Source organism: Kogia breviceps, chromosome 2 (assembly GCF_026419965.1).
Source record: "Kogia breviceps isolate mKogBre1 chromosome 2, mKogBre1 haplotype 1, whole genome shotgun sequence".
Lineage (NCBI taxonomy): Eukaryota > Metazoa > Chordata > Mammalia > Artiodactyla > Physeteridae > Kogia > Kogia breviceps.
The window spans coordinates 418174-434022 of NC_081311.1; the positions used below are offsets into that span (position 1 = coordinate 418174).

Here is a 15849-nt window from a genome sequence, read left to right on the forward strand (position 1 = left end):
GACCAGGACACTTAGTAACTGGGTGAGCCGCACTGTGCGCAAATGCACAACAAAGAAAGGGCACTGAAGTGGGAGGAGGGAGACCGGGGCTCGTGGGTCGGTAAGGGGGCCGGGCTCCACCCTCTCCTGGTCCGAGCTCCGGACTCTGACACAGAGACATCAGGCTTCCCCAACCTGGACGCCGCGCGGGTGGGCCAGGGTGTTTGGTGGACGTCTGCCGTGCCAGCCGTCCTCCTCGCCAGTCCCCGTGGGAGGCCTGAGTCCTCGCAGCCCCCCACTCCCCCAATGCACGAGGCCAAGCACATCCGCGGCCCGGCTTTAAGGAAACCCGGAGGGAGCAGCACGTTTCCCAGGAGCACAGGCCCGAGGCATGCAGGTCTCTTTCTAGCGTGGGACTGAGTGACCAAGCGAGAAGGTTCGGACGGCACTGAAACGAGTGGAGATGCAGCTCCTGGGGCTCACGGCTCGGAGGCTGCAGCTGGTGAGGGTGGGGGCAGGAACGGGACGCCAGGCCACTGACAGCTCCCTCCTGTCTGCTACCCTGGGGCCCGGGCCCCATGTGGCTGCGGCCCAAGTGGGAGCCCCTGGTCACGGGGCGAAGGATGCAGCCCAGGTCAGGCCTGAGTTCTTGGCCACTCAGGAGTGGGGCTGCAGTCCAGGTCAGGGCTCCTGGTCACTGGGGTCAGACCCCCAATGGCACAGGCAGCAACCTTGGGTGCAGAATTCTGTGCGGCTGCCCTGCACATGGGCTGGCCAGGCCTGGACACTCTCCAGCCTAGGGCGTCCCCTCTCCCTTCTGACCTGGGAGGAGCCCAGGCTACCCGAGCCGGGGCGGCACGCAGAGTGTGCTGCCCATCAGAGACGCCCCCGGGGGCCTGGCCCTAGTTGACCGCCATGGGCCAGGTGCTTCTGTGCTGCTTTTCATCTCGTGATGCTGCCTGAGGGTTGACCCTGATGCCCAAACCTGACTGTGGTCACCAGGGTGAGGTAACCTCCTGCCAAATGTCCCCTGGTGGCCAAGAGCCGAAAGAGAGAAAAGCCATTTCCTTTCCCAGATGTGGGGGATGCATGCAGATGAGCCCAACCCCCCGGGAGGACACGCAGGGAGGGGCCCAGACCAGCGTGGTGGCTGCTGGTGACCCACGGGCACCAGGGGTGGGGGACACGGGGGCCCTTCTGTCACCCGAGGTACCCGGGAGCTCCAGCGTGAACCCGTCCTTGCGCCCCACAGCGCCCTGGGGCCGAGTATCCTCCCCTCCAGCGGTGGACAGGAGCCCGGGACTCACCGGGCTCTGGGCATTGGCGGTGGGGCACCCGGCGGCCTTCTGCCTCGCCAGCTCCTTCACATAGCGGTGCACGTCGGCGCTGAAGCAGTCGGCCTCGTAGAAGGCGCTGCACCAGCCGGGGCTGCAGCTCTGCAAGCCTCCTGGGCCTGAGCTCACGGACGGGCCGCCCTGCAGGGGCCGGGCTAGCCGGTCCACTGCCTCGGAGTCCCCAGCCAGGCTCCCGCTCTGCTGCCGGGCCTCTCCTGCCTGGGGCTGCTGGTCCCTCGCCGCTTTTACCGACTTCTGAGGCCGAAACCCCATCTCAAAGTTGCTCCGTGGGAGCTCGTCTGAGTCCACGCTCGGCTTCTCCTTCCCTGGACAGAGGAATGGGGGGGACAGGTCACACGCGGCAACGTGGGTTCCCGGGGGAGAATCCGCCCCTGATTACAGAGAGGTGACAGGTCCTGAGTAGGCGGCAGGAGGCCCCTCGGGATGGCCAGGTGGCCCCACCTCCACTCCAGAGGAGCCGCAAAGGGTCCTCAGGGTAGGGGTCGCCTCGGTCCCCTCCCAAATGGGCTGCCATGCAGGGCAGAGTTGTGGCAGAGACCCGAGGGAACTTTGAACTGTCCGTAAACAGACAAAGCAGAGAGTCCCCCGGGAACCAAGGGTCCCAGCTGGTCATGAGCTGTTCTCTGGGCGTGTCCACTTTGCTTTCCAATTTCGCAAGCGTGCAACACGGTACGGGGGGCTCTCACTGCCATCCTCTGTGTGATCGTAGCCACACAACCTAAAGGACATGCTCCCCAAAGCCATGTCCCACTCAGACCGGATCTGGGGAAACTACAAAGATTTCCGTTATCAGGGAGTCCTGGCCATGGATCTAGGAAGACACACCTCAGGGTCTTTAAATGGCACATTTCCAAGAAAGAATGCAGACCCCCCCCCATCGCCATGCTGCTGGCCCCAGCCCTTGCCCTTGCTGCCCACCTGGGGGCCTGGGGAGAATGTCCCCCTTCGCAGTACAGACCCCCAGAGGAGGACGGGCTGTGCCCTTGGGACCCTGGAGAGACACAGGGTAACCTGGCCGCAAGGGTGGAGAAGATCCAGCTGTGGAGGCTCTCAAGCCACAGCCCTCTGTCTCACCCGCTCCGAGATGTGAGGGCCTTTTGCTGGACGGCGAGCAGGTGCTCGGAGCGCTGGTCCCACCGCCGCACCCGGGCTGTGACCCAGCCTCCTCGGAAGTGCTGCCATCAGAACAGAGGACGCTGCAGGCACCCCCGGGACCCTCCCTCAGGCTTACTAGAGGCGTCCCCTGGGAGCGAAGCGGGGGTGTCGGTGACCGAGGCCCCCCCCAGACCTCCAGGACGGCCTGGCCACAGGCCGCAGACGTCACAGACACGGGCCCTTTAGCAGAGGACTTTCTGGGCGTCGGTCTCTTGGGGTCCTTCGATGGCTCCCCCAGTGATGTGGAAATGCGGGGCTTGCCTGGGGCGGAGAGCAGGGCGTGCGCAGCCTCTGGGTGGGGTGCTGGGGACCAGGAGGGAGCGGGGACGGGTCTGCCGTGAGCTTGGCGTCAGGGCGTCAGGGCACTGGACCACTCCAGGCACAGGTCCCGCCCACCCTGCAACATGGCCCTCTGCGGCCCTCGGGAGGGGCTGGGCCAGGTCTGGCACTGAGGCGCCCCTGGCTTGTCCTGTGAAGGGTGGGGCCCAAGAGGGCTGGGGGAGGGGGCAGGAGAGGGAAGTTGCCTGCCCCCCTCCCTCCTGAGCTGTCACCTCATCTTCTACTGCCAGGAGGGGAGCTGGACAGAGGGGGCAGACGCTGGTCCCCGCAGGGGCCTCCCCCCAGCCAAACCCGGACTCCGGGCTCCGTTGCTCTGTCTCCCAAGCTGGTCCCAGGGAGGCGGAAGTGCCTTCCGCGCCCTGTGACCCCACAAGCCCCCTTCCTGCCAAGAGGAGCGCTTGCCTGAAGAGAGAGCTTTGGAAGCAGAGTGGGCCTGGGGCCAGGAAAGAGGGGCCCAGCAGGCGGCCGCTCTGGGGAGGGCGCACAGCGCGGGTGGGGAGGCCGCGAAGAGGGGCTCTTACTTCTCGGAGGGCGACGTCCTCCCGTTCACCACTCTGAAAAGATTCTGCAGCAACCTCTCCCCCCAGTAGAGGTCACAGAACTTCTCCGATATGGCCCCACAGAAAGTGGCATAGGTGAGGTCTTTCAAGGCGTAAATATACTCCCCTGAGTTTGCAAAAAAACCCACGGGGGTGAGTTAAAATGTATGAGTGCTTTTCTGGGTTGCCCTGGTCTCGGGAGCTGGCGGGGGCGGAGAGTACGGCGGGGGGCGGGGTGCAGCTGGCTTCCTCTGCGCCGGCCCCTGGGGGCTCTGCCCTTTGTGCAGAGACGGGCAGGTGGGGGGCCCTCCTGTGGTGACCTCCCCGGTGCACGACTCCCCCCCGGGCCTGTCCCTCGTCCTTGGGCCCCCGTGGCCCCGTGGTACCCATGATCAGAGCCTCCAGCCCGTGGTCCAGGTAGCCGTCAAAGGCAAACTCTTCCTGGATGAGGCGTGTGGCCTCCTGCAGCGACGGGCAGGCTGTTCCCTGTGGGAGGGGCGAGGCATCCACGCCGGATGGACAGAGCTTGTGGTCTGCTGGGTAGGGCCACTCGGGGTGACCTTCTGGGGCCCGGTCACCCCAATCCCTGGCAGGGGCTCCCCTGGGGCCGTCGGGACTCCCTGGGGCCGGCGAGGGGCTCCGCAGGGCTGACGGGGGGCCCTCAGGCTCCTGGCCTGGGCCCTGGGTGGCCCTGCTCCTGGGCGGCTTGGCTGGCTGGCAAGGACCGTCGGGGGCTGCGGTGGGCCCATGGGGGCGGGGCCCGAGGCCTCCACAAGCATCTGCGGTTGGGATGGGTTCCTTCGGCCCTCGCTCCGGGGGTGGCATCTGTGTTGTCGTGGGCGGGGCCGGGGCTGGAGATTTGGGCATCAGTGAAGCCCCTTCCGGCGGGCTGGCCGGGGCAGGGGCTGGGGGGCTGGGGCAGCCCTGGGCTGGGTCTCTTGGCGCTGACTCTCTGAGGGGCTCCGGGGAACTGGGTGCTGGCTGGTCAGGCGTCTTCAGGCCGGTGGCCGCTCCGTGGGCCTCATCACCCTCCCCGTGCAGACGGCCTCTCCTCTCCTCATGCCTCTCGGCCGGCCCCGAGGTCAGGGCGAGCGTGTCCCTGCGAGCAGAGAGGAGAGAGTGTTCAGGGGGCCCGGCAGCCCGGCAGCCCCTGGGTGGGGACACTCACCTGGCGACACCGGAGTTGGCAGCGACGACGGTGGGCCTCAAGTGAGTGGCCGGGGTGGGGAGCGCCTCTGGCTGCAGCGGGGCCCCCTGGAGGCAGGAGGGTTGACCGGGCACCGGCCCCTGCACAGCCACCAGCCTGCTGTCACTGCTGATCTGCATGAAGCCTGCAGACAAACACGGGGTGAGCAGGGTGGGTGCCGGCCTTAGTGGGCGCCGGCCTTAGTGGGCGCCGGCCTTAGTGGGTACTGGACTTAATGGGTGCCGGCCTTAGTGGGCGCTGGTCTTAGTGGGCGCTGGTCGCCGGTCTTAGTGGTTGCCGGCCTTAGTGGGTGCTGGTCTTAGTGGGTACTGGACTTAGTGGGTGCTGGTCTTAGTGGGTGCCAGTCTTAGTGGGTACTGGCTTTAGTTGTGTACTGGCCTTAGTTGGTACTGGTCTTAGTGGGTGCAGGCCTTAGTGGGTACTGGCTTTGGTAGTGGTGCCGGCCTTGGTGGGTGCTGGCCTTAGTGGGTGCTGGTCTTAGTGGGCGCCGGCCTTAGTGGGTGCTGGCCTTAGTGGGCGCCGGCCTTAGTGGGTGCCGGCCTTAGTGGGCGCTGGTCTTAGTGGGCGCTGGTCGCCGGCCTTAGTGGGTGCCAGCCTTAGTGGGTACTGGCTTTAGTTGTGTACTGGCCTTAGTTGGTACTGGTCTTAGTGGGTGCAGGCCTTAGTGGGTACTGGCTTTAGTAGTGGTGCCGGCCTTGGTGGGTGCTGGCCTTAGTGGGGTGCTGACCTGAAGGGCCCAGGACGCCTCAGGGGCACTGGGAGGAAGGGAGACTCCAGGGAGAGGCGTGAGGGAGGGGCCTGGAGTCCAGGGCTGCCCTGAGCAGGAGGGGGGGGGGTGTGGCTCGGTGGGGGACTGGAGTGATGGAAAAGGCCAGAAGACCCAGCCACAGACCGGAGGCCTGGACGGGCCCGTGGGGAAGGGTCTTCGTAGGCAGCAGGGGGCGGGGGGGTGCCACTGAGGCGCAGACACGGCAAGACAAGAGCTGGGTCAGGGCGGGGTGCGGGGGTGCAGGCGAGTCGCCTGCTCTGGCTGCTGGTGAGGCGGGAGGGCTGACCCGAGCGAGGCCTGAGAGGCCAGGGCCATAGGGGCCGGCGGGAGCCCAGAGCAGGGCAGCCAGGGGCCAGCTGCGGGCACGCTTCCTGTGGTCCCAGCCGCGTCCGGAGGTGGCGTCCACTCGGGGCTGGATTCCCGGAGGCAGCCTCTGGGCGGATGGCAGTGGGGGCAGTGTGGGGCGAGGGGCCTGCAGGGCAGGGGCGGTGGGGACGGGCCCGTCCCGGCCCACCTGAGCCGGGCCTGGGCGCAGCTGCTGTGCTGGGGCTCAGTTCAACCACCGAGAAAGCGTCTTGCAGACCGACGGCCTCTTCCTCCTGGCAAACCTGGGGCTGAGGACACGGACAGCTCCCCGTCGGGGTCGGGACGGGCGCGAGGCCCCGGGGGTGCAGAGCAGGCCCCCGCGGCGCGAGCCCCCCACCTGTGCTGCCTCGCAGGACTGTTTCTCCGGAGCGGGAGCCCCTGGGGTGCGGGAGGACGGCCAGAACCCACACTTCCCCAAGTTGCTGTGTGCTCCCGTCTGCATCCGAGGGACCCTGTCACTGCCCGACGGGGCCCCGGCCGCTCAGCACGGCAGGACGCCGACAGGCACCGAGGGTCCCTCGGCGGGACCCCCAGGGCGCGCCCCCGCCTGCACGTGCCAGGGGTCAACAGAGACCAGGCTGTAGGCCTGCGGGAGGGGCTGTTCTGTGAGCTCATTCGCGGTGGAACAGCCAAGGAAAGTTACGTCAGGAGGATGAAGAGCGATTTGCCTTCCGTCCCTAGCGTCTCCGCGCATCTATTCAGTAAACAAGGAAGAGCAAGGATCCGGGGCCCCAGGGCAGCATAAAGGGCTTGCGGGGCGGGGTCTCCCCGGTGCCCAGCTTACCGTGCAGGCCGACGCCCTCAGGTGGGCTAGGATCTTCCTGCTGTCCATGCCTCTGTGCAGGAGGTAACTGCTGCAGCTCTGAAAGCAAGCGCAGGCCAGCGTCCAGCACGCCTGGGGCACCGGCCCGCCTCACTCCCTCAGAGGAGCCCGTTGGGAGTGTACGGTAGCAGCTGGGGGGCCCGGAGGCTCCTCTCCGGGAGGACCCCGTGGCACCCCTGCTTGGGGAGAGCCACGTGCATCCCAGCCTCGGGGGCCCGGGATGAAACTCAGAGTAGAGTCTCTAGCTGTCCTTCCTGGCTGTCCTGAGCTGGGAGGCCACGCAACGACGGGGCTCCCCCTGACCCAGCCCGGAGGACCCTCGGAGGAGTGCGAGCAAGTCAGGCATGTGGGGGACGCGGTGCAGGGGGTCAGGGGTCAGCACTCGGGTCCAGGACATCCCCAGCCACCCTCCGGCCGGTGGATGCACTGGAGACACAGGACCATCTGGGGGGCCTTAAGGCCGGCGTTGAGCAGTAGAGACCCCTCGCCGCCCGTCCACAAATGAAGCCGTGCCCTTCCCCGTCCAACAGCACTGACCTGCCCCAGAAACAAGAACCCACGTCCCGGTCCCTGGACCTTGAGCTGGGGCCCCCCCATGGCACAGTTACCTCGACGGCCTCGGCCGCGGATGGCCGCTCCTGGGCGCTGCGTCTGGCCATGTGCAGGAGGAGGGTCTTGAGCCTGCGTGGCAGGGCCAGCTTGTGGTCTCGGGGGATGCTGAACTTGGCTGCTGTCCACAGGATCGCGGCCACGCAGTACACAGACGCCTGGGTGGAGGAGGGGGGACGGCCGGTGGCTCAGCAGACCTGCCCCTGCTCGGGCCCTGCCAAGGCAGCGCCCAGGCACCGTCCCCCAGGGCTGGGAGCTTCCACAGAACCTGGAGGCCCCACCGCAGACCCTGAGCCAGAACCCGGGGGGCTGGCCTGCGAATCTGCTTGGTTAATAAGTACCCACAGGTCTTTAAGTCTCAGTGTGACCAGGACCACCTGGGGCCCCGCTGGACCTTCCCAGCTCTCTCTCCAGGAGGGCGAAGGTGGCACCTCAGGGAGCCCGAGGCCAGGAGTCCCCCAGAAACCGTGCTGTGCTGCTAAATGGCTAAGGACAGGCTCTCTGAACAAAAACCCCAGGCCTCTTGGTATACAAAGAGGTTTATTCTCAAATTCGCTGATAAAAAGCATGCGTCGCACGCACTTGAAAATAGTAACGAAAGGGGCGATACTCTTCTCCGTAAGTTCCGTGGACTCAACTGCCTCTCCCCGAATGCCTTCCCCGATTTTTACCCTGTTCTTGTATCTGCGACCGACCTGCGACCACCACGTGGTTCCCGTACGCACGGCCGATACCTGTGTTTCTCTCGAAAAGTGAAAGAAAGTGAAACCAGAGACACAGCTGACGTCTGTGCTGAGTCAGGAAACAGTGTCAGAACCCCAAAGGAGTACTTCCCAGAGCTTTTGTACAGACCCGACACGCTTTTCAGTTTAATCGTGTTCCTCGTGTTTCCTCCATTACGTCAAGTCTAGTCAATCGACAAAACAACGAATCAAGCCCCGAGTGCAGCATTTGCTGATTTCCACGGTGTGAAGACTCCCGCATGGCCGGCTCCAAGCTGCCAAGGTGGTGCCAGTGAGCCGGGGAAGGGGAGAGATGGGGGGCCCCCCTTCCTGTAGGGCTCCCGCCCAAGAGCACAGATAACAGTCACTATAGCAAGTCATTAGGAAATCCTTAGTTTTGGGTATTTATCCATCTTTTAAAAAGCTAAGCTTTTTACTTTGAGATAATTGCAGATTCACATACGGTTGTAGGAAATAATCCAGAGGGACCCCATGTACCTTTCACCCAGCTCCCCACCGCAGTGACGTCTTACAAGGCTGTAGTGTGGTATCACAGCCTGCTCCCGGGCGTGGACGCTGGGAGATGCAGGACATTTCCATCACCAGGATCCGGCCTGTCCCCTCCCAACTTAGTCGCTGGCAACTACCCATCTGTTCTCCGTTTCTTAATTTCATCACTTCGCATAAATGGAGGCAGGCGGTATGCAACCTTCCGGGGCTGCGTTTCCTCTCGGCCCCGTCATCCGGCGCTCGTCTCATCAACCCTCCGCTCCTCTCACTGCTGCTCTGCGCTGTGGACGTGCCACCCACTGAAAGACATCTGAGTGGTTTCCAGGTTGTAGCTACTGCACATAAAATTGCCATAAACATTCGTGTCCAGGACTTTGTGTGAACATAAGTTTCATTTCTCTAGGAAAAATGTCTTACGAGTGCAATTTCTGGGTTGTATGGTCGTTGCATGTTTAGTTTTGTAGGAAACCAGCAAACCGTCTTCCTAAGGGCTGCACCATCTTGCGTCCCCCTCAGCAGCGGATGAGGGTTCCTGTGGCTCCACATCCTTGCTAGCATTTGGTACTGTCAGTGTTTGGGATTTTAGCCTTTCTAATAAGTGTGTAGTGGTAGCTCATGGTTTTAATTTGCGTTTCCCGAATGCCATATGAAATGGAATACCTTTCATGTGCTTATGTGCCATCTGATACCTTCTCTGGTGAGGTGTCTACAGTTCAGATCTTTTGCCCACTTTTTAATTGGGTTATTTGTTTTCTTACTGTTCACTTCTAAGAGCTTTTGGCATATTTGGGATACAAGTCCTTTATCAGATACGTGTTTTGCAAATAGTTCTCCCATCTGTGGCTTGCCTTCTCACTCTCTTAACCGTGTCTTTTACAGAGCACAGCATTAAAATTAAGCATTTAATTTTGATGAAATCTAACATCGATTGTTTCTTAACATAGATCGTGCTTTTGGTGTGGTATCTGAAAACTCATTGCCTAGATTTTTTCTGATGTTATTTTCTAGAAGTTTCATAGCTTTGAATTTACTTTTAGGCCTATGTTCCATTTTGAGTTAATTTTTGTGAAAAGTGCAACAAGGTCTGTGTAAAGGTTTTTTTGGGCCTGTGGATGTCCTGTTGTTAAAGCACCACTTGTTGAGCAGACCGTCCTTTCTCCAACGATTGCCTTTGCTCCTCTGTCAAAGATCAGTCAACTGTATTTGTGTGGGTTTATTTCTGGGCTACTTGGTTCCATTGATCTTTTGTCTTTTCTTTTGCCCAAAGCACACTTGATTACGGTGGCTTACAGTACGTTTTCGAACTGGGTAGTGTCAGTCCTCTGACTTTGTTCTTCTCCTTCAATATTGTGCTGGCTATGCTGGGTCTTTTGCCTCTACATAAAAACCTAAGAATCAGTTCGTTGATATCAACAAAATAACTTGCTGGGATTTTCATTGAAATTGCACTGAATCTATAGATCAAATTGGGAAGAACTGACATCTTAATAATATTGAGTCTTCCAATCCAGGAACATGGACTGTCTCTCCATTCATTTAGATCCTTTTTGGTTTCTTTCATCAGAATTTTACAGTTTTCCTCATATGAATCTTATACACCTTTTCATAAATTTTATACATAAGTAATTTTTTTGGTGCTAACGTAAATGGTATTTAAAAAAAAAATTAATTAATTAATTTTTAAACGGCTGTGTCTGGTCTTAGTTATGGCACGCGGGATCTTTCATTTCTGTGTGTGGACTTCTTGCTGGTTGTGGTACGTGGGGTCTTTCATTTCTGTGCGTGGGCTTCTTGCTAGCTGTGGTGTGCAGGTTTTTTCTCTCTAGTTGTGGTGCGCGGGCTCCAGGGCACGTGGGCTCTGTCGTTGCAGCACGCAGGCTCTAGTTGAGGCGCGCGAGCTGAGTAGCTGTGGTGCACAGGATTAGTTGCCCGGGGGTATGTGGGATCTTAGTTCCCCGACCAGGGATCAAACTTGTGTCCCCTGCATTGGAAGGCGGATTCTTTACCACTGGACCAGCAGGGAAGTCCCTAGTATTGTATTATTATTATTTTTTAAAAATATTTATTTATTTATTTATTTATTTTTGGCTGCATTGGGTCTTTGTTGCTGTGCGTGGGCTTTCTCTAGTTGTGGTGAGTGGGGACTACTCTTCGATGTGGTGCGTGGGCTTCTCATTGCAGTGGCTTCTCTCGTTGCAGAGCACAGGCTCTAGGCGTGCGGGCTTCAGTAGTTATAGCACGCAGGCTCAGTAGTTGTGGCTCGCGGGTTCTAGAGCGCAGGCTCAGTAGTTGTGGCACACGGGCTTAGTTGCTCCATGGCATGTGGGATCTTCCCGGACCAGGGCTCGAACCCATATCCCCTGCATCAGCAGGTGGATTCTTAACCACTGCGCCACCAGGGAAGCCCTGGTATTGTATTTTTAATTTCAAATTCCAATTGCTCATTGCTGGTAAATAGGAAAGCAATTGACATTTGTATTTTAATCTTCTATCTGCAATCTTGCTACAACTGCTTATTAGTTCCAGGAGATTTCTGTTGATTCTTTGGGATTTCCTACTTAGACAACCATGTCACCTGTGAACAAAGACAGTCTTATTTCTTCCTTCTCGATCTATATCCATTTTCTTTTCTTTTCTTGTCTTACTGCATTAGCTAGGACTTCCGGTACGATGTTGAATAGGAGTGATGAGAGGGGACATTCTTGCCTTTTTCCCAATCTTAGGGAGAAAGCATCTAGTTTCTCACCATTACTTATGCTACCTGTTGGCTTTTTTGTAGATATTCTTTATCAAGTTGAGGAAATTTCCCTCTATTCCTACTTTGCTGAGAGTTATTATTATGAATGGGTGCTAAACTTTGTCGAAAGCTTAGCATCTATTGTTATGATTTTTCTTCTTTAGTCCATGTGATGTATTACATTGACTTTCAATTGTTGAGTCAGCCAACCATACATGGAATAGATGCCACTTGGTCAGTTTTAAATTTTGATGAAGTTCAATTTATCCATTTTTCCTTTTGTGGAAAACTTTATGGATAGTGCTTTTGGTGTCAAGTCTAAAAGCTCTTTGCCTAGCCCTCCATTCCAAAGATTTTCTTTGATATATTTTTTTCATCGGCCTTTTGTAGTCTTTAGCATATAAATTCTGTACATGCTTTGTTAGATTCACATCTAAGTATTTCATTTTTGGGGGGAGTGATTGTAAATGTACTGTGTTTTTAATTTTGGTGTCCACATGTTCATTGCTAGTATATAGAAATACAGTTGATTTTTGAATGTTTATCTTATATCCTGTGACCTTTCAAAAATCAATTCTAAGTTCTGGGAGGCTTTTTTTTTGGTAGATTCTTTGGAATTCCTTGGAATTTTCTATGTCGACAGTTACGTCGTCTGCAAACAGTATTATTTCTTCCTTTCTGGCTTTTATGCTTTATACCTGCTTTTCTTGCCTTATTGTAGTGGCTAGAACTTCCAGTACAATGTTGAATAGGGTGGTGAGAGTGGGCATCCTTGCTTTGTTCTTGATCTTAGGGGGAAAGCATTTAGTCTTTCCACTAAGTATGATGTTAACTGTACAGTTTTTTTGGTAGATGATCTTTATGAAGTTGAGGAAGTTTCTTCTATTTCTATTTTTCTGAGTTTTTTTTTTAAATAAATGGGTGTTAAATTTTGTCAGATGCTTTTTCTGCATCAATTAATGTGATCATGGGATTTTTCTTCTTTAGCTGGTTAATATGTTGGACTATATTGATTGGTTTTCAAATATTGAACCAGCCTTATGTCCCTGGAATAACCCCCACTTGTTTATGGTGTATAATTGTTTTTATATCTTAGTGAATTCTATTTGCATATATTTTGTTACAGATTTTTGCCTTTATATTCATGAGGGATATTGACCTATATACATATTTTTTGTACTATCTTTGTCTGGTTTTGGTATCAGGGTAATATTAGGCTTCATCAAATGGATTGGAAAGTGTTCACTTCTGTTTTCTGGAAAAGACTGTGTAGAATTGGTATTAATTCTTCTTTAAACATTTGGTATACCACCCCAGTGAAAACATCTTGGCCTAAAGGTTTATTTTTGAGAGTTTAAAAATTACAAACTCAATCTCCTCAACAGTTACGGAGCTATTCAAAGGTTTGTTTCACCACAGGGTGAGTTGTAGTTTATGTTTTTTAAAGATTTGGTCCATTTCATCTAAGTCATTGAGTTTATGTGTGGGGAGTTGTCTGGGGTATTCCATTATCCTTTTGATGTCTGCAGGGTCTGCAGGGATGTCCCCTGAGTCATTCCTGACGCTGGTAATTTGTATCTTCCTTCTCTTTTTGCTTTGTCAGTTTTGCTAGAAGTTTGTTAATATTATTGGTCTCTTCCAAGAACCAGCCCTTCATTTCATTGGTTTTCTCTACTGTTTGCCTGTTTTCATTTCATTGAGTCCTGCTCTCAGCTTCACTGTTTCCTTCTTTCTGCTTTGGGTCTATTTCACTCTTCTTTTTGTTGGTTCTTGAGGTGGGTGCTTAGATAACTGAGTTGAGACTTTACCTCTTGTTTAGTTTTCAGCCTACGAGTCCTGTACATGCTTTGTTAGACTTACATCTAAGTATTTCATTTTTAGTGATTTTTTTTTTTTTTTTGAGGGGAGGCTGCCTTGTTACCGCTGGGTGATGGTGAAAGTCCCAACTCTTCCTGAGGCCTCCTCTGACTGACACTCCCACCCCGGGAGGGGCACGTCTCACTGGCGGGCAGGGGTCCTCGTCACAGGCTGGATGCTCAGCCTTTTCCGACAGCACGTGGCCTGGGTTGGGCCCCCCCTCCCTTTGTCCTGGTGCTCCGGCTGCAGCATGCGGGCTTCCACGGGCTTCTGCTGTGTCCGCTGGTGTTTCCCAGATGTGCTTCCTCATCCTCCACGTGTGAGGCAGGAAGGACACCCGGGACTCTTAGGACCGTCGCTCCCCGGGCCCAGGGCCCTGGCCTTTCTGTCCTCACACGCCAGCTTTCAGAATGGCGTGCTTTGTTGGGGGGCAGGGAACTTACGTTTCCCCCACGTTCCAGAAAGTGGAAGTTCTACCTTGGTTCTGAATATAATTTACTTGATTTTAGTCTGTACAATTGAATTTTTAATAACGGCTGTTTGACAAGCATCTGGCAAACATCCCTGAAGGTTCAGCCGTGGGGTCTTGTGAACACTGCCTGGAGCTGAAGTCCAGCCTCAGATGACAGCCCTGTCACCCTCCGGGAGGCCCCTGCCGGGCCGGGCCCTGGACGCGGGGGCTGCGTCGCAGGGGTCGCCTTGACTCCGCTGAGTCCTGATGCCGGGCCCATCCTCTCCCCACCCCTCCCCCTCTCAGGCTCTCTGGACGGAGGGCGTGGGCACCACGGAGGGGGCCAGGGGGCCACGGGAAGGGGTGGGGAGGGCCCAGGTACCTTTTCAGTCGTCAGCTTCTGCTCTGCGACCTCGGGAGCCAGAAATAACGAGTTGTAAGCACCTGAGAGAGAAAACCCCAAACCCACTGAGCTTTCCTTCAGCCTTTGCTGTTGGAACCAGAGCGCAGCCCCCGGGGGGGCCCACTTACGCACCGCTGGCGGGAGGTGGCCCGAAAAACACAGTTCCATCCTCGGCCACCAGCACGGAGTCCAGACACAGGTAGGCTGCAAGGGAAGGCGAGGGTCAGGGTGGCTGTAGACTCACCGGGGGGCCTGGTCCCCCTCAGGGCCTGCAGAGCCACGGTCATAGGGCAGCCCCCTCTCTCTTCCACCCCACGGGTTCCAAAGCCACCCAGGGAGTGCGGGGACGCCGGGCCCCTCGCTGGACACAGCACAGGGGCCCAGTGCTGGCTCCCCTTCCCAGAGGCCTGGGCGACAGGCCACGGAAGGGTCATCTGAGCCAGCCGTGGGGCACAGGAGCTGCGGGAAGAGGAGGGGACAGACGGACGTGACCCACCCGCCAAGCAGGGCCCTGGGAGGTGTTCCCGGGGAGGCTGGGTGCCGGCGCTTCGTACCCAACAGGCCTGAGGCTCACAGGACCCGAGGGGGGCCAGAGAGCAGTGCCCCGCCCTGCTAGAAACACCGTGGGGCCAGAGACCAGTCCCTCTCCCTGGTAGGGCTGAGCTTCAGGGGCCACAAACCAGTCTAACGTCTGGGCCCACCCCCCTCCTCCAGCCAGTCTTTGTCTCCTTGGGGACAGCGTCAGGGCCACCGCACAGCTCCTGTCCCTCCTCAGCAGGAGGAGGCCCACGTTTTAAGCTACCCTCTGACCCCAATGGTCCTGAGACCAGAGTAGATACCCCCAGGCCGCCCCCGGCTCACGCGGTGGACACTGCCACCCGGCCCCAGGCTGTCCACACAGCCCACACGGGCGACAGAGACCACGTGAGGCCCCGGATCCTGGCCCGGACATGCTGGGGGTCGGTGGGCTGGACGAGGACCCACGGGAGGGCGTCACCTGGGTACTGGCCGTGCGTCCGCAGGGCGCTGAGGCACGCGTGGGACAGAGCCCAGAGCTCGTACTGCTTGAAGGGCCGGCCCAGCTTAGACAGCAGGTCCTGCAGGGAGACGCCCTGAGCGGGGCGGGGGGAAGAGCCACATTCAGCGTGTGGGCACCTCAGAGGGCTGCATGGAGGAAGGCGGCAGGGCGAGGACCTCCTCAAACCTGTGGGGTCTGCCCCCCACAGCGCAATCCCGGCACGACGGCCTGGGAGAGTCCCCATGTCAGCACAACAGGTGCTAGGGCTGCACGTGGAGAAACCAGCACCTGTGCAGGGCCCGTGGGAACGTAAAACGGTGCAGCGACGTGGAAAACAGCACAGAGGCTCCTCAAAGAATCGTACGTAGAATTACCATCTGGCCTGGCAATTCCACTTAAAAGCAGGGTCTTGAATTCGTATTTGCACAGTCATGTTCAAATCAGCATGATTCACGAGAGCTAACACGTGGAAGCAACCCAAGTGCCATTGGTGGATGGATGGATAAGCATTACGTGGTCCATCCATACAATGGATATTATTCAGCCTTAAAAGGGAAGGGAATTCTGACACAGCTACAACATAGATGACGCCTGAAGACACTGTGGTCAGTGAGATACAACAGTGTGCATGACCTAATGCCACTGTCCTGTACACTTGAAATGGTTAAGACGGTAAATTTTATGTTATGGGTACCCCTTCCCTCGCACCCCCATTAAAGTCCCAGAGTCAGAAGAATGAGTTCAGCTGGAAGGGAGTTCTCTGGCTTGCGGCCACGGGAAGAGCTGGGAGTACAACCGCGCTTGGACACAGAAGTGCACGTTCAGAGGAAGGTTCCAGAGGCAGTGTCTTCACCCCTCCTGGACCCCCCTCTGCACCCAGGGTGTAGCTGCCTCGGTCCTGAGACTTCGCTCCCTGCCTCATCCAGCCTGTGCCTGGCCAGCGGCCCAGGTTCTGGGGCACAGGGACCCCCAAACCTCCTGCTACATGTGGGGTTGGAGCAGCCAGCTTT

General features: G+C 57.3%; 1 protein-coding gene across 1 annotated transcript in view; it reads right to left on the reverse strand.

The window, feature by feature from the left end:
* Positions 1–15849, reverse strand: part of KNDC1 (kinase non-catalytic C-lobe domain containing 1) — a 58975-nt gene that overhangs the window by 18920 nt on the left and 24206 nt on the right. Inside the window, exons 7-17 of the mRNA XM_067023759.1 lie at positions 14819–14933; positions 13954–14025; positions 13801–13862; positions 7141–7299; positions 6494–6571; positions 5858–5957; positions 4536–4698; positions 3754–4466; positions 3350–3494; positions 2409–2509; positions 1287–1639 (exon numbers count right to left, since the gene is read on the reverse strand). Coding sequence (XP_066879860.1) covers positions 1287–1639; positions 2409–2509; positions 3350–3494; positions 3754–4466; positions 4536–4698; positions 5858–5957; positions 6494–6571; positions 7141–7299; positions 13801–13862; positions 13954–14025; positions 14819–14933 — 2061 coding nt within the window. The remainder of the gene's footprint in view (positions 1–1286; positions 1640–2408; positions 2510–3349; positions 3495–3753; positions 4467–4535; positions 4699–5857; positions 5958–6493; positions 6572–7140; positions 7300–13800; positions 13863–13953; positions 14026–14818; positions 14934–15849) is intronic.